Source organism: Akebia trifoliata, chromosome 3 (genome assembly GCF_017979445.1).
Source record: "Akebia trifoliata isolate Shusen 1 chromosome 3, ASM1797944v1, whole genome shotgun sequence".
NCBI lineage: Eukaryota > Viridiplantae > Streptophyta > Magnoliopsida > Ranunculales > Lardizabalaceae > Akebia > Akebia trifoliata.
Window position 1 is genome coordinate 4591085 of NC_141377.1, and position 22320 is coordinate 4613404.

Below are 22320 nucleotides of genomic sequence, written 5' to 3' on the forward strand. Positions count from 1 at the left end.
TATATTATAATTTTTAATTTCAAGTATTAATTAAGGTAAATTTGAATTTTCATTATACCCTTATCTTAATAATGAAAATAATTGGTTTTTTTTTTTTAAAATTAAATAACATAATTATTTAATTTTTTTTACATAAAATAATAAAATAAATAAATAAAAATTTATCACAAGAGCACTTTTAGAATTTAAAAATGAGTCGTGATAATATGATGCCACCTCTGACAAATGCTTTTATCATAGAACTGTAGATTATTTGTCTCGAGATACACATAAAATATTTATGATTATATGTATCCTGACACAAGTGATATAAGTTTTTTTATTTTTTTTTTTTTTTTAATAGTAAAGATATTATCATCGAAATATGTATGAATCTTGATTGTTGGATTGATTATGTATATTTTTTTTTACTTAATAATTTTTCAAGACTTGATTCTTCCCATGTTTATTTAAAAATTCAAAAATTTAGATCAAGTTAATTTTGAAGTAAAAAATTTATTTGTTGAGTTCTATGGCCTCATGAATATTGATTCGTGTGAAAAACACAATTTTCCAACCACTAAAATGTGAAATTCAATAAATTTGTCTTTGAGACATGTGATGTATCTATAATATATGTATTTCTTCACGACTATTAGATTTCATATTTCGATACTTGGGATTGTGTATTTTTATATGAGTTTCACTCTTCTTGATTCATATTTTAAATTCACATATGTACTTTTGAGTTACCACTTAAGTCTTCAAAATTGATCACATACACCTTGATTCTGGTCTTCCATGGTAGACACATGGAATTGATCAAAGTATCATTTTCTTTGATCTATTGTGAAATATCCCGATTTTCCTTCAATTTTAATTTTTTATTTTTAAAAAAAGTTGGTTAGGAATTCGTAATGAAAAACATTTTCCTTTACTAATTTAGTAAGATTTTAAGTCCAACACCCCAATCCTCTAAGTTTCGTTGACAAACTTAGATAAAATAAATAAGTTTGATCTAAGGTTTTGAAAATGAACAATTGCTAAACTTTCAGATAACTCTCAAACTAAAAATTGAAATTCAACGAAAACAAATAACTTCATTTGAATTTTTATTTTTTATTTTTTGATTGAAAATTCATAAAATTTTGTCCTCTACGACCTTGAAATATGGGTTCATGTTTTCAGATGCCACAAGATGAGGCCAAGGAACCTTAGTAAGGGGTGAAATCCTTACGAACTTAGTAAGATTAGTCGTAATTAATAGGTGAAGAAGAATTTTGAAACAATTAACATTAACTAATTTAGCTTAGCTAACACATTCCCTAAAAATGCATGTTTTTCAACATCCACGTTCCTACTTGACTTAAATATACTTCAAAATGTTTGGGTGAATACTTGAGATATCTCCATGTTTTTTAAATGTAGTGCCCATTCAATTGTCTTTGACTTGTACAAGTCATCCAAGTCTTGGCTATATGGTGAGATGGTCAATGTGAATTATTCTTTACATGTAGTGCCCATTCAATTGTCTTTGACTTCTACAAGTCGTCCAAGTGTTGGCTATATGGTGAGATGGTCAATGTGAATTATTCTTTACATTGACACGTGTGAGATTTGAGTTGACTTGTTAATTTATTAAAATATTAGTGAAATTTAAGAAAATTCAATTTGATTGAGTTTAATAAAATGCAATCGAGTCAATCGGATTTTGTGTTTTTTAAAATTAAGTATCGAACCCTTAATGACTTACTACTTTTTAGGAGTTAGGACATAAATTTAGTGATTAACAATTTTTTCTATATGGATAGATTAATACCATATTATATAAAATTTCATTTTAAATATTTACTCTTTTCATTATAAATATGTTGCTTTCAAGGATATTTATAAGATTTGACAACCCATATAATCGAATCAAACCAATTTAGTTCGATTTGATTCTGATACACATTTAGTAGTATGAACTTCGATTCTGATTTGACTCCAAACTAAATTAAGGTTATGATAATACTTTTATAGTTTGAAAATATCTAAAGTTTGAAAATTAGAAATCAAGACTTTAGAAATTTCATCAACGTGTTTCATAGTTGATTCAAAACTTTTGAATTTTGATTATGAAATCTGAAATCTAAAACGAAAATAAAATTTATGAAGTTTGAATTTTGAAAGTGGACCACCTCCATTCAAACTTCAGAAGTGTTACCAAACACACGTTAAGTTGCACTCCCAATACCTTCCCTAATATGAAATCTGAAACGAAAATAAAATTTCTAAAGTCTAAATTTTGAAAGTAGACTATCTCCATTCAGACTTCAGAAGTGTTATCAAATACCCACTAAGTTGCACTCCCACGACCTTACCTAATATGATTTGTTAAAATTAGGAAGATGTTTTTTTAAAAATACCGAGTCAATTAATAGTTAAGTCAACCGAGTCAACTCGACCGAGTTTTGAAAACCTAGACCCCATTTAATAGTATAATTGGGTTGGGGAGGGGTGCTTGGTTGATACCAATAGGAGTCAAGTGGGTGATGAGTGAGTGGTGCTGGAAACACTGAAAGAGACTCTCTTGTATACTTCTCTCCTTCCTTCCTTCCTCCATCCAACTTTCCTCACAAACACAGTAGAGAGAGAGAGAGAGAGAGATGGGAAATTGCCAAGCCATTGATGCAGCAACACTGGTGATACAACACCCAAGTGGGAGAGTAGAAAGATTGTATTGGCCTGTAACAGCAAGTGAGGTCATGAGATCGAATCCTGGGCATTATGTAGCTCTCATTATCACTCTCTGTTTATCAGAGGAAGATCAAGAGAAGAAGAAGATCAAGGATGAAACCAATGGTAATGGTGTCAGGGTAACACGTGTCAAATTACTTAAACCAGCCGATTTACTTGTTCTTGGTCAAGCTTATCGACTCATCACCTCTCAAGGTTTCTTCCCCCTCCATTCTTTCTTCTTTTTTGTTTTTTTTTTTGTTTCTCTTAAAGATTCGATTTTTTGTTACTTGATAGAGAGAACATTTTCTTTAATTTATTCCAATTTGGGTTTTTTTTTTCTTGGCATCAATTCCATCTTTTTTTACTTTTAGATTATATTTCTTTTTCAAGAGAAATTTTCTTTAATGATCCATTTTTTTTTCTTTCTTCCCATCCTCTCTCTCTCTCTGTACTGTCAAATTTGATATGTTATTGAAGAGAAAATTTTCTTTAATCTAATCTAAGTTTGGGTTTTTTTCCTCTCTCTCCATTGATTCCATCTTTTTTTAATCTTAAATTAAATATATATTTTTTTCAAGAAAGAATTTTATTTAATCTAATCTTATTTTGAGAAATTTTTTTTTTTTTACTCTTAATTATTTGTTTTTGAAGAGAAGTTTGTGTTTGATTTAATCTAATTTTGTTATTGGGTTTTGTAGAGGTTATGAAAGGGTTGTGGGAGAAGAAGTACAATAAAATGAAGAAGAAAGAATCTCAGTCAAGAATCAGTGAAAATCAGCGATTGGGATGCGAGAGAGAAGCAAGAAAATCAGAATCAGAGGTGAATCTCTCATTCTATTCTGGGTTTTATTTCGAACTGTATTGTATCTCTTTGGGTTTGATTTGATGCAATCTAAGCCAAGTTTCAAATTTTCACATTTGGGGGAAAAAAAACTATTTTTAAAAAAATTACATGAGAAAAAACTGGATTTTGTCAATTGGGTCGTGTTCAAGTTCAAAATCTTTAATTTTTTCCCCAAATTTCGATTTTCAAATGAAGGACAGAGATACTTCTGGAGAGGACTACTGATATTCCTCTGTTTCTTCAAATTTTCCCTAAATTTTGATTTAAAAAAAAAAAAATGACAGAGAAGAGAGAACTCAGGAGGACTACTGCGGTTCCTCTTCTTATAACTAGATAAAATAAATCAATCAAATTGGGGAAAAAGAACCATTTTTTTTTTATTACATGAGAAAAAAAAATTGGATTTTATCAATTAGGTCATCTTCAAATTATTTAAATTTTCCCCAAATTTCTCGAGGACTAGTGCTGTTCCTCTTTTTATAACTGGATAAATCAGTAAAATCCCCCCCAAAAAACCATTTTTTTTTATTACATAAGAAAAAGAATTGGGTTTTATCAATTGGGTCATCTTCAAATTCTTCAATTTTGCCTCAAATTTTAGAACTATTAAAAAAAAAACATTTTTTTTTTCCAATTACATGAGAAAAAAATGGGTTTTGTAATTGAAAAAAAAATGGATTTTATGAATTGGGTCATCTTCAAATTCTTCAATTTTGCCCCAAATTTTTTTATAACTGGAAAAATCATTTAAATCCCCTAAAAAAAGACCATTTTTTTCAATTACATTAGAAAATACATGATTTTGTCATTGGGTCTGCATCAAATTCTTAAATTTTGTCCTAAATTTTCAGGCAACAAAACAAGAAAAACAACAACAGAGGACAAAAGTATCCTCTACTTCAGCAAGGTCAAGACCATGGCGCCCTTCATTACAGAGCATCTCTGAGGCTGGATTTGTTCACCCATCTTAACAAACAAGTTGAGGGTCTCAACCAGATAAAATTTCATCCAAGATAGGAGTTCTTGCTTGGAGAATAAACACAGGTCATCAATGGAGGATAGCTATCATGATGAGTGATTCCAAAGCTAGAGATACACATACCTTACCTTCAAGAACACCTCTCACAGCCTAAACTTTCCTTGATATCTAAGACAAGAGAGATGCATCAATTGATGTTGTAATTAGTATTGCTTGTCAAATGAAATAGTGTCTTTTTATTGAGATCTTCATAGTTTATAAATTAGCAGATTTTCCCAACCATGGCAATATAAATACAAAGTGATTTCAAGTTCATTATAAAAATGAGGCTAAAGTTGAATATTTGTGGGCATATTTTTCTCCCCTGAAAGAAAGACATATTGTGAACCCATGTCATGATATCAACCTTCACAAATTTTAACCAACTTATCAAATTGACCTCAAGATTGGATCTTATATAGCACATCTTGACGTGAAAGTGGATAGGAATCATAAATGTTTTTGCACTCTTATCTCGAGAAAAAGCATCTATGGTTCTCATACAATTTCACGTCAATTTCACGTCAGGACGTACGATGTGAGGTTTGATCTTGAGGTCACTTCAGCATTATTCAATTTTTTTTCCGTGGAAATGGAATTCGGAGCTTAAGAGTAGAATTATTGAAATAATCATTGAAAATTATATTTGATGATTTTGAAATTAGACGGGTGATCAATCGTTATTATGGTAATCTTGTAACATTCTTTTATTTAGATTTGGTCAGCTATATTCTTAAGATGTCAAACATTAATCATGATCATGGTTTGAAAAATATGATTGAAATAATCTTTGTGTGGGAGCAAACATTGAAGTGACCTTGATACATGCATATTCTCAGATTTCGGCAGTGGGAATCGAATAAGTTATGATTTGAGCTCTCTTTTTCACTTACAATAATCATATGTGATGAAGCACAAATTAAGTCAAATCTTTTTAAAGTCTTTTGCACTTCTATGATAAAAAAAAAAAAAAAAATTGATGTAATAGATTGAACAAGCGATAATCATTTTTGCGCATAAAAAATCAAATAAATGATCATGAAAATATTGGAAATATGGAATGCAATCATATAACATGAAAACAAAATTGAATATTTGTGTTCTCTTTGATCATTAACACAATGATGCCTTATATATAGAGGAACTTTGAGTGCCTAGGAATTATTGGGAAAACATAATGACCTTATCAAATAAGTTGTAAGCTATTAAATAAAAACTAATGATAATAAAAGAAAAATAGTATTAATTAGATAGCTTATAGAATTTTTTAGAGAGAAAATAGGAGCAATCCCTCTTGGTGAAGAGGAAGAGAACACGTTCGAAGTTGTGAGAATTGATTCGATTGCAGTGGTTATTTTGTTTGAAATATTTTCTTCCAAGTTAGTTATGGGTTGGGTTCTCATGACTGGTGGAAAAAAAACATGATCCCAACTGTTTAAAGACAAAATCCAACGGTTGAGATTTATTCTCATAATAAATATCTCCAAGAGGTACTTATCAAAAAAAAAAAATCTCCAAGAGGTATGTTATTGAGATACGTACAAATCCTTATAGTTGGATATCATGATTATGACTTGATCAACACTTGCACTCTGTCATGGCATTTCCCTTTGCTAAGGATGATCATTTGACTCGGAGAATTTCTTCGTTCGGTTTGTTTATAAATGAAAGTGTACCATTTTTGGGACAAAAAAAAGAGGGTGAATTATGATTTGTTTCTTACCAATAATCATTACATGAACAACTTCCTTCTTTGAAATTGTGGAAACGAGAACGATCTCTCACGACAATTTCTCTATTAAACACTTGGGAAATTGCTTTCATCGCAGAATGACAATCTTCACATATCCTTAAATTCTTTGCAATCCGAATAGGAGTCCCCGTGTCAGTGCTCAACAACCCAAAAGCCACAGCCAACTTCTCACTATGCCAATACACAGCTTCTTGTTTCTCCTCTTCACTCAAATCAAACAACACTTGTTTTGTGTTGGCAACATAGCCTCCTTCATTACTCACTCTCTTCAATACTTCATTCAACATGCCTTTTATCTCTCTAATATGGGGATGTATTCGGTCGGCGACAAGAAATTCATGAACAATGCCATCGATTTCAATCCAACTACAACCCGGGGTAGATTCGATCTTCTTTTCATCCATTTGCTTCCTTACTCTAGCAACTCGGTCCCATCGACCAGAAGACGCATACAAATTCGAAAGAAGCACATAACCTCCACCATAGACACTAGGGTCTAATTGGGATATGTGATCGATGATCTGTTCACCAAGACTAATATCACCATGAGTTCTACAAGCACTAAGCAATGCTCTCCATATAACAACATCGGGTTCCATAGGCATGGTCTTGGCAACTTCAAACGCCCTTTCCAAGTGGCCAGCACGACCGAGAAGATCTACCAAGCACCCGAAATGCTCAATCTTAGGTGAAATTCCCCACAAGTGTTCCATGTCATGGAAGATCGACCAACCTTCCTCTACTAGACCTGAATGGCTACATCCATTTAAAACACCCAAAAGAGTGATGTTACTTGGTTTTAATCCTTCTGCTAACATTTGATAAAAAACACAAAGAGCTTCCTTACCAAGTCCATGCATCGATAGCCCTACAATCATGCTCGTCCATGTGAAGACATCTTTGTTTGTAATTCCATTAAATACTCTCTCCGCACAATCTATCCTCCCACATTTTGCATACATATCGATGAGAGCGTTAAAAAGGTTGGAACTTTCCGACACCCCACTCTTGTCTATATAAACATGAATCCATTTCCCTTGATCTAAGGCCCCAAGATGTGCGCAAGCAGATAAAACACATACAAAAACAGCCTCATTAGGCTTTACTTTACCACCACACAACATATCATGGAAACACCGAAGTGCATCATAGTACCTTCCAACTCCAACATAACCCGAAATCATAACTGCCCAAGAAACATCGTTCCGATCCGGAATCTTCTCAAACAATTCATTGGCTATACCCATATCCCCACTCTTAGCATGCCCTCTTAAAAGACTAGTCCACGTGATTACGTCCCTTTGAGGCATTCCATCAAAAATCTTCTGGGCTTCACCCATTTTCGTGAAAATTGAATAGAAATTCACTAAAGAATTCCCCACAAAAATATCGGATTCACATCCAATCTTTATAATCAGTCCATGAATGTTTTCACCACATATGGGAGACGGTTGATGCGAACACGCGGTGATCACAAAAGTGAAAGTGTATTTGTCTGGGATAGATAAAGTGGGTCGGTCAAGGGCGAGCATTCGATAGAAGAGGTGAAGGGATTCTTGGGAATTGGGTGTCTTTGAGTAGGCTTGGATGATTTGGTTCCATAGGAGAGTAGATGGAGGACAAGAAGGAAAGCTATCAAATAAGATTCGAGCATAGATGAAGTTGTTTGAAGAAATATATGAACGAATGAGGGCAGCAATTAGAGAAGTGTTGGAAGAGAAGGTCTGGGTTATGATTTGGGAGTGAATTTGATTGATTTGAGAGGGATTTGGGTGTTGTTTTAGAAGATGAGAAAGTTGTGATATTGGGTTGGTTGGGATGGAAATGACGGGAAAAGTGGTTGATGATGAAGAGAGAAAGACAGGAGTTTGAATTTTGATGGGTTTTGGAAGGACAACAGTGCCTTTGGCTTTGAGGTGTGAGATCACAAGCATTTGGGACTATTGAGGAATAAGGATGGGTCGTCAGCCTTGTATTGTTGTTTTTACCAATAAGGGGAGCAACAAAGTGAAAGAGTAATAATGGGCTGGGTCAACCCATTGGACTTAGACTGGTAACCCAAATGGAGCATGGTTGAATCAGGTTTTTCCCCTCCGAATGTCTTCACTTGCCCCTTAAGTTGATTTATTTGGCAAAGTCAACTAGACTAAATTTTTTTACTTAATTCCTTCTCATCATGATTTTAAATCTCGTCCAAGACTGAGAAGACTTGTCCGATACATCTGGGTATTGTCCACTAACGAGATGATTAGACAAGTTAAACATATCTGATGAGATTTAAAATCGTGGTTCATTTGTCTCATTATTGAACAAGATGACTCAAATATATCGAAAAACTCGTCCGAGAAACCAAAACAATTTTTAAAACCACACTTCTTGTTATAATAGAAAAAAATTGAGTTCTTAATCAAATAATGCATAGAAAAATCACGATAATGTTTAAAATCGATGGTCCTTTCATGGAGTGATATATATATATATATATATATATTTGGATAAGCGGGTGGATTAGTATATCCTTAGTTATAACAATTATTTCAATTATTAGAAAAAATAATTATTTTATGTCAAAATACATGACATAATGTCACATGATACTAATCCATCCGCTTATAATAATAAAAATAATTATTTACATATAAATATATAAATTGAGTCAAATTACTCAATTTGATTAAAGTTGGGGAAATTCTCTTAAAGTGCAAAAATATGTCAGGTAGGCTCGCAGATGCTTTGGCTCGTTCCGCCTGTAACATATATTCAAGGATTTCTTTTTTCGATGATGGTGCTTGGACCCTCGGGCCCAACTAGAGATCTATTGATATAATTACATTCTACGAATGTCAACCCGGTTCATCTATGCATCTCCATTACGATCATCGAAGGTATACTCTCATGATATGGTATGTATGCTTCACATTTCCAAAACTGAATTATAGTTTAATTAGTTGGAAGAATGTTATTGGTAATAAAGTGAACTTGGTACGTCGTCGTACTATAAACAAAAATGGGAGTGCATACTGGTCGTGGGAGACATGTTGAACTCACCACTGGGATTCAAGATCCATGGTGTATGTGCTATGTTGCATTTTTTTTTTACCTTATAAGATGGAGCTTAAATTGGGATTAGGGTGCAACATCATATGAAAGATTTTATTCCTAATATGCATCTGCCCTCCATTGGTATTTAGTTTAAGTCTAGTGCTCGTTTTCTCTTGCCGAGCGACTCTCGAAACACCCACCACCCTCACCCCTGTTCTATTAATAAGAGAGTTACTATTGCCACACCAATTTTGTGCAATTCTGTCGGGGATTTACATAAGAATTGGTGTGGCATTAGAAAAAAACTGGTGTGGCAATATCATCTCTCTTTAATAAACCAGATATATATATATATATATATTTTTATAGAAAATTTTGTTGGACGAACTACAAAAGAAAGAGACATGGAATCTATTTAATTGCAAAACTCAACCTAAGAGTATGCTTGAAAACCCATTGGAGACATTAATCCACCTAGAGTAGAAAGGATTTATAATCTATTTAATCGCAAAACTCAACCTAAGAACATGCTAATTCCATCCATTGATGAAGCAATTGTTAAACACACACTCTCTCTCTCTTTCTCTCACAAATTCTGGAAATTACAGATAAATTAAACCTAATCTAATTAGGGAAGAAAACTTAAAGAAAAATAAGGTGGAAGGAACCAAAAGAGAGACAAATGACACTGGACCAAGGGTGTCCTATTTATAGATAATTCTCGATTTTTGAAAGGATCTGATATGCGTGATCATCAGCAATCAGAATGCCCTAACGTGTGAAGTATGGCCATGCAATTTCACTGATTAACTTGCACCACTTATTTAAACAATTCAAAGCTACAACTTGATAATAGTCTGAACGCAGGTCAACATGTTACCAAGAAGGATAAAACCGAAAAGCTCACATGCAAATACAAATTTCACGATGTTCCCTCAGTGGCAGATTGTGCCTGTTTTCGAGCTTCTTCCCGCATTACTGCTTTGACATAAATCTCATAACAACAACCTGACACAAGACAAGCAATTTGTAATGAGCAATAAGCAAAATAATGACATAGTAAATAGCAGATCATAACATAAACAAATAGTTTTCCTTCAATGTTACACAGATAAAACTTAGTAACCAATTGCATTCAATTCATAATCATGCACCGGCATACCTGCAACAACAATAATCGTAAGAACGTCTCCAACTCTTTTGAGTCGATAAACACTCTTCTTGTGTGACTTGAATCGCTTCAGTGCGGGATCTTCTTCCAAAAGCTGACAAGTAAAATCAATTGGCTTTGTTCAATGTAATGTAGATATAGAACATATAGTGAACTTAAACCTTTAAATCAGCATCTCATTCATTGAATAAAGAAGAATTTCCTTTTCTCATGGACGGTACAGAATTTATTATTAAATGTTATCATCATCATCAGTTAAATGAATCATGTTTCTCCATATAATTCTATCCAAAGCCATATCTAATGCTAATTCAGTGTCTTCACATCTTATTCCAATGTCTAGCTTCAGGTAAACGAATCATGTTCCACCATCCAATTCTACCCAAATCCATATCTTATGTGTCAAATGTCTACATGTCTACTCTCATTACATCAATCCACGCTCTCTTTACACTTCACAGTTTTTGTTTTTGTTTTCTTTTCAATTTTTTATAAGCTCATAGGTCACTGGGTGAAGGTGGGTTTTCAACCCAACTCATGGTATCAATATACACGAACTTTACCAACTTAACAAATTGGTAGTTTCCCTACACTCTATTGCACAAATAAAATGACGCAAAAATGAAATAGACTCCAAATTTTCATACATTGACCCATTGTATAATGCTTAATCATCACTTTGTTTTCTTGATTTACCCTGTTGGACTGGGAAACTTCTGTTAAACAAAAAAAAAAAAAAAATCAACACTTTATTTTCAAGAAGGTTTGAGACAATTAATTCATACTTTCTTATATGTTGTCACTCGCTAGAAGGTTTGGACTAGTTTATGAGTATAATACAACTCATGAAGTTAGGAACTAAACAAAAATCTAGTTTACTCATGCGCAAACCACTTCAACTCAGATTCCACATCTCGTATAAGCAAAAACAAACAGTATAATTCAACACAATGTACTTGCATGATGAAAAACCTTTTTTTCGATGGGAGAACCCAAAACTAAAGAGTAGAGCTTTTACCAGCCCTGCTTGAATGAAGATGGTTCATCCTTACTTGTTGAATACTCCGTTGCTATCACCGTACAACAAAGAGTCCACATAGCATGCAAGGAATTCAAAATTGAGTTAATTTTTTTTTTCACTTCATTTCATTAAGAGAAACTCCAACCAGTCTCTAAAACTCTAAATTTAGAGATAGAGACGTCCAAACCTAACTCCAATCGGTTTCTATTTGAGAGAAATCCCCTCTAAATTATTGTTCATGCTTCCAAATATAGATATCTTGAGAAATTTTATAGGGTCTTTCCAAATCACTATTCATGGTTTTTAAATACACATTTTATCCCCCTTTTTCTATAAATGTCCTTTTTGACCCTCCCTTTTCATGAAGCATGTTTTAAATATCATTCCCCCCTTTCTCTTTTCAACTTTTTCAAGTGAATGAATAGTGTTTTCCAAAAAGGGCCAATTGGCGTTCAAATTTGGAGGAAAAATTTAAAGATGTGGGTTGGGGTTGCTCTTAGTAGAGTATAAGATTCGACTTCAATGGCAAGGGTAGATTACTTTCTACCAATAATATGAACTACGAAAAATGCAAAATTGTCATTTTTTTTTCCTTTTCTTTTGGTGGGTGGGGGGCGGAGTGGGAATCTTTTGATACAAAACGTAAATTCTAGAGTATTTTTTGAATCATCATCATCATCACAATGATTAGAGCAATAATCATGGCTTTAGATTTCGGTCTCATTCAGCAACAATATGGATTTACAAGATGTCTCAACATTCACATCATCTCACGAGATAAACGAGATGTTTCGGACGAGCCAATAAAACTTGGCCGTCAACCGGGATTTTGTAGATTTTGATTTTTTTTTTTAATTTAAACATTTATTAAATAAATAAAACGTGATTTTATGACTAAACATCTTATAATCTACCTTGTTTTATTAAAAAAATCATAATTATTTTAATTTAAATACATGTAAATCAATCATTATAAATCGAGTTAAAAGGTTTGTCTCGTCCATGGCCGAGACGAGACGTCAAACCGAGTTTTGAAACCATGGCAACAATACGAACCAATTTGTAGTAAATTCTAGAGCTTTTTTCGAATCGTCATCGTCACCGCAAAGATAAGAGCAACAATACGAACAAATTTCTCGAAACCCTAATACAACATATATACAACAAATGAAAGATCTCAGATAAAACTTCATCTAAATGGATCGATTACAAACAGAGAAAGAGAGAGAGAGAGAGATCAAGAAAACTACTCACAGCTTTCTCGCGAGCCCCTGGTTCTACGTGGAATCGACGAAGAAATTGAAGTGTTGGATCGTCCATCTTCTGATCAACAAAATAGAGAAACAGAAATCAGAAAGAGAGGAATCGATTGAAATAGAGTGGAGAAGAAGAAGAAGAAGAAACAACCACCTGAAATTGAGATTGAGATTGAAATCGAGAAAAAATAGAGGTTTTGTTGAGAAAAAACGCCATTTTCTCGAAATTAGGGCTTCGGAGAAGTAAATCTGTAAGACACAGAGACGTTAAGAGGAAGACGAATGTCGAACTATTGCCTTACTTTGGTGTTGGCGTCCTCCCTAGAAGTGAAGTATAGTACGTCGACCTTATTTCCAAACAGTTAATATTCCCCGAGATTTGTTAACACCATTTCGAGGATTATTGAACAGGTACTAATGTAGGGCTGTCAACGGATAGATATCCGATCGGATAGTGCTTTATCCGAATTCGAATCCAAAAAAGATATTGATATCCAAATTCGAAATCAAATCCGATCAGATATCACCAACTAAGATTCGACTTCGAATTCGAAAGATATATCGGATATCCGATTCGATATATCAAATGGATTTGTAAAAACCAAATCGACCTTGCGAGCTCTATAGGTTGAAGATTTTAAGACTGAAATACGTTGAAGATTTGGTTTAAATTTCGATTTTTTTTTGAAAAAAAATGGTCTTAAAATCAAATAAACTTTAACTTTTGAAAAAAATTATGAAAAATTCAAATAATGATTTACATAAATGTTAAAGAAATAGATTTCAAAAAAAAAAAATCATGATTATTTTGATTGAAGTTAAAGCAGATGGATTTTGAAAGGTAAAAGAATAGGGTTTTACTGTGTGTGTGTGTGTGTGAGAGAGAGAGAGAGAGAGTTGGATGCTCACCGACTGGAGAAGATGGTTGTGAATCTCGCACGATCGGAAAAAAATAGGGTGTTAAAGTTTTACTTTGAGAGAGAGAGAGAGAGATGAAGTACGAGTACCTACCTTGATGCTCGCTGACCGGAGAAGAGAGTGGCTACGGAGCTCGCACGGTCGAAATTCACCTGTTGGTTCTTGCGTTTGATTGGGAGAGAAGATAACATTGAAAATTTTAATTGTGAAACATGAATAAAGAAGTAATATATATAGGGTGGGGTTCTGTAGACACATAAAGCTACAACGTTTTTGTCTTATATGATTAAAAAGATTCAGAATAGACTGATTTTTTGTGAGGATGATCTCTATGGTGAGGGGATTATCCTTGCAAAAACTCATCCCATTCCAAAACTTCTAACCCCATCAAAACTGATTTACAAAAATTGGACGGTCTAAAATTTTTCAACTTGTAAACATGGGGCTATAAGTTTCATAATAGGCTGATTTTTGGCAAGGATGATCTCCTCACCATAGAGATCATCCTCACAAAAATTCAGCTCATTCCAAACATTTTTGCTCATATAAGACAAAACACGTTGTAGCTTTATGTGTATACGGATCCTAATCCATATATATATATTATAAGGTAAGGATCCGTAGACACATAAAACTACTCATAAAGCTACAACGTTTTTGTCTTATATGGGAAAAAAGGTTCGGAATGGGTTGATTTTTAATGAGGATGATCTCTATGGTGAGGGGATCATCCTTGCAAAAAATCAGCCCATTCTAAAACTTATAACCCCATCAAAAGTGGTTTACAAAAAATGGATGGTCCAAAATTCTTCAACTTGTTCATAGAGATCATCCTCACCATAAATCAGCCCATTCTGAACATTTTTGCCCATTTAAGACAAAACACGTTGTAGCTTTATGAGTAGCTTTAAGTGTATGCAGATTGTAGACACCTCAATTTGAACGGGCCACTACTTGAAAGGGCCTAAAAATAGAGATTTTTTAATAAAAATTGCCAACGGGCCTCAAAAGCCCAAATCAATTGAAATATTGCATTTTGATTGAATCAAGGCCCTTAAGACCCCCTAAGGGTCTAGGGGGTCCACCAAAAGGACTCGGCCTACCTTACGCTTTCCCAATATTCATCGCTCCGCTTCCAAAACCAAAAACGCCAAATTTTCAATAAAGTTCACCAACGGGCCTAAAAGCCCGATTTGCCAACACATGGCATTTTGATTAATTCAATAATTTCAAAAATCTCAAAAAAAATTAATAAATTAAAAAATGTGACACTTGGGATGCCTACCCCTCCTCTAGTACCACCGTTCCGCCTCCAAATCCGCAAATATCGTAGGCCCACCTAAGGCCCACAAGCCCTCAACACTTTCCTAAATCAATTTCTCACCTAACCTAAAATCAATCCCATATCACCTAAAATCTAAAACCAACCTATACCCTCAAAACCCATTCCAAAATAACCCCTAACAAATTCCTAAAACCCAAAACCATTTCATAACCCAAGCCCAAAATATTCCAAAGCCTCTAAGCCCAAATCCATATCCAATTCATATCCAACCCACAACCCTAACCCACAAACCACTACCCATATCAACCAATCATCATATTGATAATCAAATATGACACATGTCATCACCCCATCTCACCTCCCTCATCAAACTACCTACCCTATTAATTTTCTTTAAACCTCATCTACCCACACATCAACCCATTACCTTTTCTCTTAAATCAAACACATCTACCCACACCCCTAACCTATACCTCTCCTAATCTACCACATCAACCCATCATTTTTTCTCTAAAAAAAATCTAATCTACCCACACCTTTAATCTATACCTCCCCCTAATATACCCTCATCATTCCCTACAAAACCCACATCTACAACATAAACTTACACTCATCATCTCAAGTCAAACACTCAACCTCTCCCATCAACCCATCTCAACTCTTCATTTTCACCCATTTTAACACATGGCATCATCTCCCACACCCTCCCAAAATATCATCAACCACCCTCTTACACAACCCTTCTTTTAATTAAAATCCCATCCCTTCAACTCACTTCACCAATTAATTACTCTCTTATACAATCCCATCCTCTCAACCACTCTTATTTATTTTATTCCATCTAATACTCAACCCAAATGGGTTGAAAGATCCAACCCATTTGAGTTGTAAAACAAGTCATTTACTCTTCTTACACAAATGTCCTTCAATCATATCTAATTTACCCCCACCTTTCTCTTAAACCTCACACCATTCTACCACTTTTCTTCATTTTATCCCATTATATCCCTAAAATAACTCATCAACATCTATAAATACCCTCATCATCTTCCCAAAAAAGCCCCCAACTTTCACTACAAAAATTCTCCTCCCACTCTCACTAAGAAAAATCTTATCAATTCTCTCTCACTAATCCTCCACAAGTCTTATTAAAAAAAAAAATCCCTACTTTCTCTAATCACATTTTCCTATTCTCATACTCTCATATTCTACTAAGGACTCAAGAAGACTCAAAGAAGAAGAAGGAATGAAAGAAAAGAAAAGAAAACTTTAAAACTTCAAAGTGGGTTCAAGGCAATCCCCCCCTCTCTCTCTACCATCTCCTCTTCATTTATTTTAAATGGATTTAAGATGAGTGGATCTCAAGGCAAATGATCTATTAGGATCATCTCTTTCAATGAGATGATCCTATGATCGAGCCGAAAGTAAATCCCTACTTAGGGTACAAATGCACACACGTGGCACTTTATTTTTCGCATTTTTTTAAATCAAATAACCGAGTTGAGTTGAGGTTATCACTATTTAGTTGGGAGAAAAGGGTGCCTAACACCTTCCATTTTCTCTAACCGAGCCGCTTACCCCGAATCTCAATGTTCAATTAGTTCCTATCCAACGAGAGTCACTAAATGCCAAAAATGTCACTTTTTCAAAAAATGCACATCGGGTAACCATTCACACCCACTTACAATATGAATGGTGGCGACTCCTAACCTTAGTAGATGTGGTCATCGTAATGACGAAATCACGTATCTACATGGATCGTATATATATATATATATATATATAATATATAATATATATATATATATAGGGTCGAATTCTTACAACTCACATTACGACTCACATCGCGACACACGAATTAAACCGTCCGATTAACGATAGATCTACGGTTCAGATTGTTTTAACTTTACAAACGATTGTTTACAAATGAAATTTCGTTATTTGCAACTAACTCCCCATAAACAAACAATTCAATTTCAGCTCCTCATCTCAACTTCGTCTTCTTCGCTCTAACCTCTGCGTTCGAAGCCCTTTTCTACAGATTCCTCATCTCATCTTCCTCGATCTCTCTCTGTTTCTTTTTCGGGTCTTCCTCTTCGACAGAGATCAGAGATCAGATCTGACTTCATCTTCTTTCCTTCCTCGAGGAAGGATCAGATCTGACTTCGTTTCTTTACTGTAAACGAAGGTCACGGTCTTCCTCATCTCTCTCTCTCTCTCTCTACAAAGAAACGTAGAGCTCAATAGAAGAAATCCTAAGGTAAGAAATCACAAACCTTTAATTAGTTTTTTTTTTTTTTTTAATTTCATGTTTTGCTGAGTTTTATGTATGGATTTTGACGAATCATCGAAAACAAAGATTCGTAAGAAAATTTTATGATTGCTGTATTTTTTATGTATGGATATGTACATAGTTGCATTTTTTAACTGTTCAAAAACCCTCAGCATTTGAAGATTGGCGTCTCTGACGACCCCCGGCTGAATTGGCTCTTATCTTTTAGATTTAGATAAATATAGCCAAATTGGTTGAAGACCACTGCTGCACCATTACTCACAGTATTGCTTGTCCAATAAGCTTTGTAATTGTTTTCCTTAGGCCGAGCTAAGGGATACATAACAAGATTACCATCACCTTGTAGAATAAACTTGAATCTTCCTGTCAAGTAGTCGTTTTTGGTTCATCAAGAAACGAGTTTACTACCAAGGCCTAGTGTCTGGTTAAACAAGATTGTGTTTGTTGGTGCATCAAAGCTTTGCCAATTGTTAACGGATTGTATGTTCCTTAGCACGAAGTTTCCTGTGTCAAGCATGGCAACGGAGGTGGCTTGGGTACTGTCTGAGGGTTCGGCCTTCCAAAGTTCTGTACCAGTTGGAGCATTGAGGACAAAAACACCATTGGATGTTAATTCAATTTTGGAACCTTTCTGCACTGGGTTACCTCCATTTGCTGTCCAAACAATGTTTTCTACTTGTATTTTAGCAAACCAGATTGCTAACAAGAATTGATCTCCTCCTTGAATGGGATAGAGATCAATTCCTGCTTACAAATAGTTCATAATGAGTTCTATTGGTTAAACCTTGGCCTAAAAAATGGTTGTGTGTCCCATGTAACTTTTTTCCAAACCTTGGCCTAAAAAATTTAAGGTTCTAAAAAATTTCTTTTTCTAAGCCATATTCATTGAATCATTTCTATGAATGTCTGTTTTAATCTTTTGTGTATAATTTGTCGAACCATATAGTTAGCTTCAAACTTGATATCATTTTTTATAGGTGATGCTAGTTGAAAGTTGCATTTGACAACAACACAAACAAAAAAGAAAAAATTAAGAAAATGTGACTACATTTCTTTTAGAACATCTAATTTTTGTGCGTTGTCGATCTGCCGATGAACAATACAACCATTGTTCGTTACTAACTGTATATAATAAGTTACATTATTTCTTTGTAGGTGGTGCCGAGGAGCTCCATTTAGTCCAATACCGAGGGTCGAGGAGTGGTTCAAGCTGCCACTTCATGCATTTGGCTACACTTACTATTCTTGAATTTCAAATTATGAACAACATGAGGAAATGCCCGAAGTGGAAGATTTCATGGTTGGGGCTTGAAGGAGATGAAGAAGTCTGCTTTCGTTCCTTTGGACTTTCTGTTGACTTCTATTTCATATACATATCTTATGAAAAAAAAGGGTTCCATGTTCTAGGAGGCAATATTATTTAGGAAAAAATGTGGAGGACATTCAATAAGGTCATCTTGGGCCAATCAAACCACATTGTAGGGAGGACCTACAGCAACATACTCCCAATCCATTAGATCTGTGGCATTTGTAGGCATATTATGTTGTGCTCAATCTCTTTTGACTTCTCTATTATATTATTGATGCTTCTTTCTTTAAGCAAAAATATAACAATGTTAACCAATTTCGCATTGGATTCAGCAACACAAATCAGATTTCACAATTCAACTTTATAATGAGATATATCATTAGTTGAGGGGCATGTCTTTGGGTCTTATCACTCCCATCCAATTAAACAAATATGCCATCAAATATTTAGAAATCTACGCAGGATTATTAAAAAAATCAGATTTTGGAACGATTAGAAAATTACAAAAAATGAAACCATTCAGCTTGAACAACAAAGAGTAATTAATCAAGTTCACCAACTAGTTTTCCAGAAAAAAGCCTTACTGCAAAGAGCACATTATATCTGACATGTCACATTCATTTACAACTTTGTGGATCAGAATCAAGCCCTTCATGAGTTAGAAATACTAAGAAGAGAAGTAGCATGTCCAGTCCAAGGCATTTCCCACAACACTGAAATATGTTGCATGAACCTCCAATCTGAACCGGACCTGTGAGTTAGAAGGGAGGAAAGTCACTCCCAAGCACCTCCCATACGTCGTTATGCAAATAGTTTATGAAAAGTCGATAGTGTTGATAAACCCCACTTCTCTGCTTTGAATCAATTCTTCCTAGCTTCTTCAAAATAGCAACTATGCCAGCTCTAGGAAGATGACCCCCCATGTTCTACAACAATGTCACACACCTCAGCCACCACTTCTGTCATCATTGGAGTAGAATCTGCGATCTGTGATTGAAAGACTATAAGGATTATTCGGCAATCCATATCCATGAGGTACTGAATTTTACACAAAATCTAGTATCATACCCCAAAAATTTCATTCAGTTTCTCACCAACCACTTCACAGTCCTCTGATGTATCTTGATGCATGGCAGCCATATTAAGAGACCTGCATAAATCAAAACTTCAGATATTTATTTGCCATGCAATATGTTTCTTAATTCTTATACTTACTATGACCTTGTAATTCAAATATTTTCCACCACAAACATCTTTCTGGATAGAGAAATTCTACTTGCAACATTTCTAAGACTGTAAAACATATATGACAATATAGACTTTGTATATAGCAATTTAGTTTTCAATATAACACATTTCAATATATAGCAATCTCACTGTGGGTAACAAAAATTGAGCCAAAAGGAAAGAGGCCAGCATTTAAATCCCATGAATTCTACCACCTGGGCATCAATCCATATAGAAACTAGAAAGTTCCTGTCCAATAACAGTCCACCATGTAGCAACAAGAGGTATCGATTCACCACACAGACTCTATGCCATTCTCAACCATTAATGAGTTTTCCTTTTCTTCTTCCCTTTCCAGCTATGTATTTTCTATTACTATCATATGTGTGAAAAAAACAAAGACTACTTAAAAGCGCATTACAACCAAATGGTTTCATTTTGTGCTTGAGAAGTAGTTCCTTAAAATATTTGTTCGGTGAAGTTGTTATAATCTTACTCACATCAACAAATTCTATGATCAGCATTCCAAACAGCAAGTAATTTACTTTTCTAAAAGGTTAATGAAAATAATAATATCCCCTTATTGATAAGGAAAGTAGACAATGGATATTTGGGACACTTTGATGTCCTAGCTTAATCCTAGACAATGCCAATCGCAGGTATCACCTTCTACACTTATCCATGTTTGTCAGTGGTGCACTAGAATTGCATATGAACAAGCCAACAAAATTCCAAATCACAAACAGACCACGATCTTGAACATGATGATTAACTATTGCCAAGCATCCTATGGCACACTTCCTAAGATAATTCTTTAATAGCAGAGACCCAATAGCATTGAAGCAAATTACCAATACTATCAAGACTTGAACTACTTAACACTGGTATGTTCATGAGAAAGCCTTATCTACATGATTTACTCTCTCCAATTTTTTTAAGTAATTGATAATTTTTTTTTTCTCTTTAATTTCCATTAAAAAAATGAGGAAGATAAATACAACAACTAATTAGTTAGTTATATTACAGAGAAGCTGGAGCAGTGGCCATTCTCAACTTGGACAGGTTCCCAAGACAAAATTTTAAGTACATTGGATGCTAGTGTTAGTAATCCACAAAATACACATAGTAGAATTGTCTTTCATTCTTAAATAAGTGGCATCAAATACTTAACTAGTTTGCTACACTGACATTTATGATTCATACCCATATTTGGCATTTGTACAGGGAAAATGGAACTCTGAAAATAGGAATAATTTCCACCCAACATTCGAGAATAATTTGAGTCTACAACTTTCAGAATCTAAACAGTTTCTATTAGGCTCCAACTACCCTGCTGTATCACCCAATTCAACCTCAGCACTTCAAGATGTGAACTCTAAAAGCAAGAATCTTTGTTTTCGATGATTCGTCAAAATCCATACATAAAACTCAGCAGAACATGAAATTAAAATAAATAAAAAAAAAACTAATTAAGGGTTTGTGATTTCTTACCTTAGGATTTTTTCTATCGAGCTCTCCGTTTCTTTGCAGAGAGAGAGAGAGAGAGAGAGATGAGGAAGACCGTGACCTTCGTTTACAGTAAAGAAACGAAGTCAGATCTGATCCTTCCTCGAGGAAGGAAGAAGACGAGGAAGGAAAGAAGATGAAGTCAGATCTGATCTATGATCTCTGTCAAAGAGGAAGACCTGAAAAAGAAACATAGAGAGTTCGAGGAAGATGAGATGAGGAATCTGTAGAAAAGGGCTTCGAACGCAGAGGTTAGAGCGAAAAAGACGAAGTTGAGATGAGGAGCTGAACTCGAATTGTTTGTTTACGGGGAGTTAGTTGCAAATAACGAAATTTCATTTGTAAATGATCGTTTGTAAAGTTAAAACAATCTAAATCGTAGATCTATCGTTAATCGGACGGTTTAATTCATGTGTCACGATGTGAGTCGTAAGAACCCGACCCACATAGACCCATATATATATGGGGGGTGTTCAAGGGCCAACCTTTTAGCAAACTTTTTGGCAAAACATTTTTCAAAATATAGGTTAGAGGTTTTGGAATGGGCTGATTTTTGGTGAGGATGATCTCTACGGTGAGGAGATCATTATCACCAAAAATCAGCCCATTTCAAAACTTCTAACCCCATCAAAAACAGTTTATAAAAAATGGACGGTCCACGATTTTTCAACTTGTAAACATGGGTTAGAAGTTTTGGAATGGGCTGATTTTTGGTGAGGATGATCTCCTCACCATAGAGATCATCCTCACCAAAAATCAGCCCATTCCAAAGCCTCTAACCTATGTTTTGAAAAATGTTTTTCCAAAAAGTTTGCTAAAAAGTTGGCCCTTGAACGCCACCCTCTATATATATATTATATATATATAATATATGGGTCACGTTCTGAGACTCACATTGCGACACACGTTTTGTCTTATATGGGCAAAATGTTTGGAATGAGCTGATTTTTTGTGAGGATGATCTCTGTGATGAGGGG

At 34.4% G+C, this 22320-nt stretch overlaps 2 protein-coding genes, 1 long non-coding RNA gene and 1 pseudogene across 6 annotated transcripts; 1 reads left to right on the forward strand and 3 right to left on the reverse strand.

Moving 5' to 3' along the window:
* The first annotated feature begins 2471 nt into the window (after positions 1-2471).
* LOC147405642 (uncharacterized) lies at positions 2472-4766 on the forward strand. Its single transcript, XM_086433442.1, has 3 exons — positions 2472-2913; positions 3399-3520; positions 4396-4766. The coding sequence occupies exons 1-3, from the start codon at positions 2628-2630 to the stop codon at positions 4513-4515; spliced, it is 528 nt and encodes a 175-aa protein (XP_086289568.1). The 5' UTR covers positions 2472-2627; the 3' UTR covers positions 4516-4766.
* A 1474-nt stretch (positions 4767-6240) lies between these two features.
* Positions 6241-8459, reverse strand: LOC147405643 (pentatricopeptide repeat-containing protein At3g62890 pseudogene; annotated as a pseudogene).
* A 1695-nt stretch (positions 8460-10154) lies between these two features.
* Positions 10155-13208, reverse strand: LOC147405644 (succinate dehydrogenase subunit 7B, mitochondrial-like). 4 transcript variants are annotated; one of them, XM_086433446.1, is made up of 5 exons: positions 12960-13208; positions 12804-12869; positions 11547-11598; positions 10520-10622; positions 10327-10365 (listed from the first exon to the last, which is right to left on the reverse strand). In XM_086433446.1, the coding sequence occupies exons 1-5, from the start codon at positions 13020-13022 to the stop codon at positions 10353-10355; spliced, it is 297 nt and encodes a 98-aa protein (XP_086289572.1). In that variant the 5' UTR covers positions 13023-13208; the 3' UTR covers positions 10327-10352. The 4 variants fall into 4 exon arrangements, with proteins under 4 accessions (XP_086289569.1, XP_086289570.1, XP_086289572.1 ...); XM_086433445.1 differs by having other exon boundaries at positions 12804-12872; positions 12960-13139; XM_086433443.1 differs by lacking the exon at positions 11547-11598 and having other exon boundaries at positions 10155-10365; positions 12804-12872; positions 12960-13121.
* Positions 13209-19152: 5944 nt separating this feature from the next.
* Positions 19153-21640, reverse strand: LOC147405645 (uncharacterized). The gene is made up of 3 exons (XR_015175742.1): positions 21329-21640; positions 19679-19760; positions 19153-19597 (listed from the first exon to the last, which is right to left on the reverse strand). It is a non-coding gene; the product is annotated as an uncharacterized LOC147405645 (long non-coding RNA).
* Between the last annotated feature and the right edge of the window lie 680 nt (positions 21641-22320).

What these genes read in the sequence shown, in the direction of transcription:
- LOC147405642 (XM_086433442.1), top strand. Translation starts at nt 2,628, where the DNA reads ATGGGAAATTGCCAAGCCATTGATGCAGCAACACTGGTGATACAACAC. An exon ending in TCGACTCATCACCTCTCAAG is followed by an intron (nt 2,914 to 3,398) that starts GTTTCTTCCCCC and finishes TGGGTTTTGTAG; the next exon opens with AGGTTATGAAAGGGTTGTGG. An exon ending in CAAGAAAATCAGAATCAGAG is followed by an intron (nt 3,521 to 4,395) that starts GTGAATCTCTCA and finishes CTAAATTTTCAG; the next exon opens with GCAACAAAACAAGAAAAACA.
- LOC147405644 (XM_086433443.1), bottom strand. Translation starts at nt 13,022, where the DNA reads ATGGCGTTTTTTCTCAACAAAACCTCTATTTTTTCTCGATTTCAATCT. An exon ending in AATCTCAATCTCAATTTCAG is followed by an intron (nt 12,873 to 12,959) that starts GTGGTTGTTTCT and finishes TTTGTTGATCAG; the next exon opens with AAGATGGACGATCCAACACT. An exon ending in TACGATTATTGTTGTTGCAG is followed by an intron (nt 10,366 to 10,519) that starts GTATGCCGGTGC and finishes GTCTTGTGTCAG; the next exon opens with GTTGTTGTTATGAGATTTAT.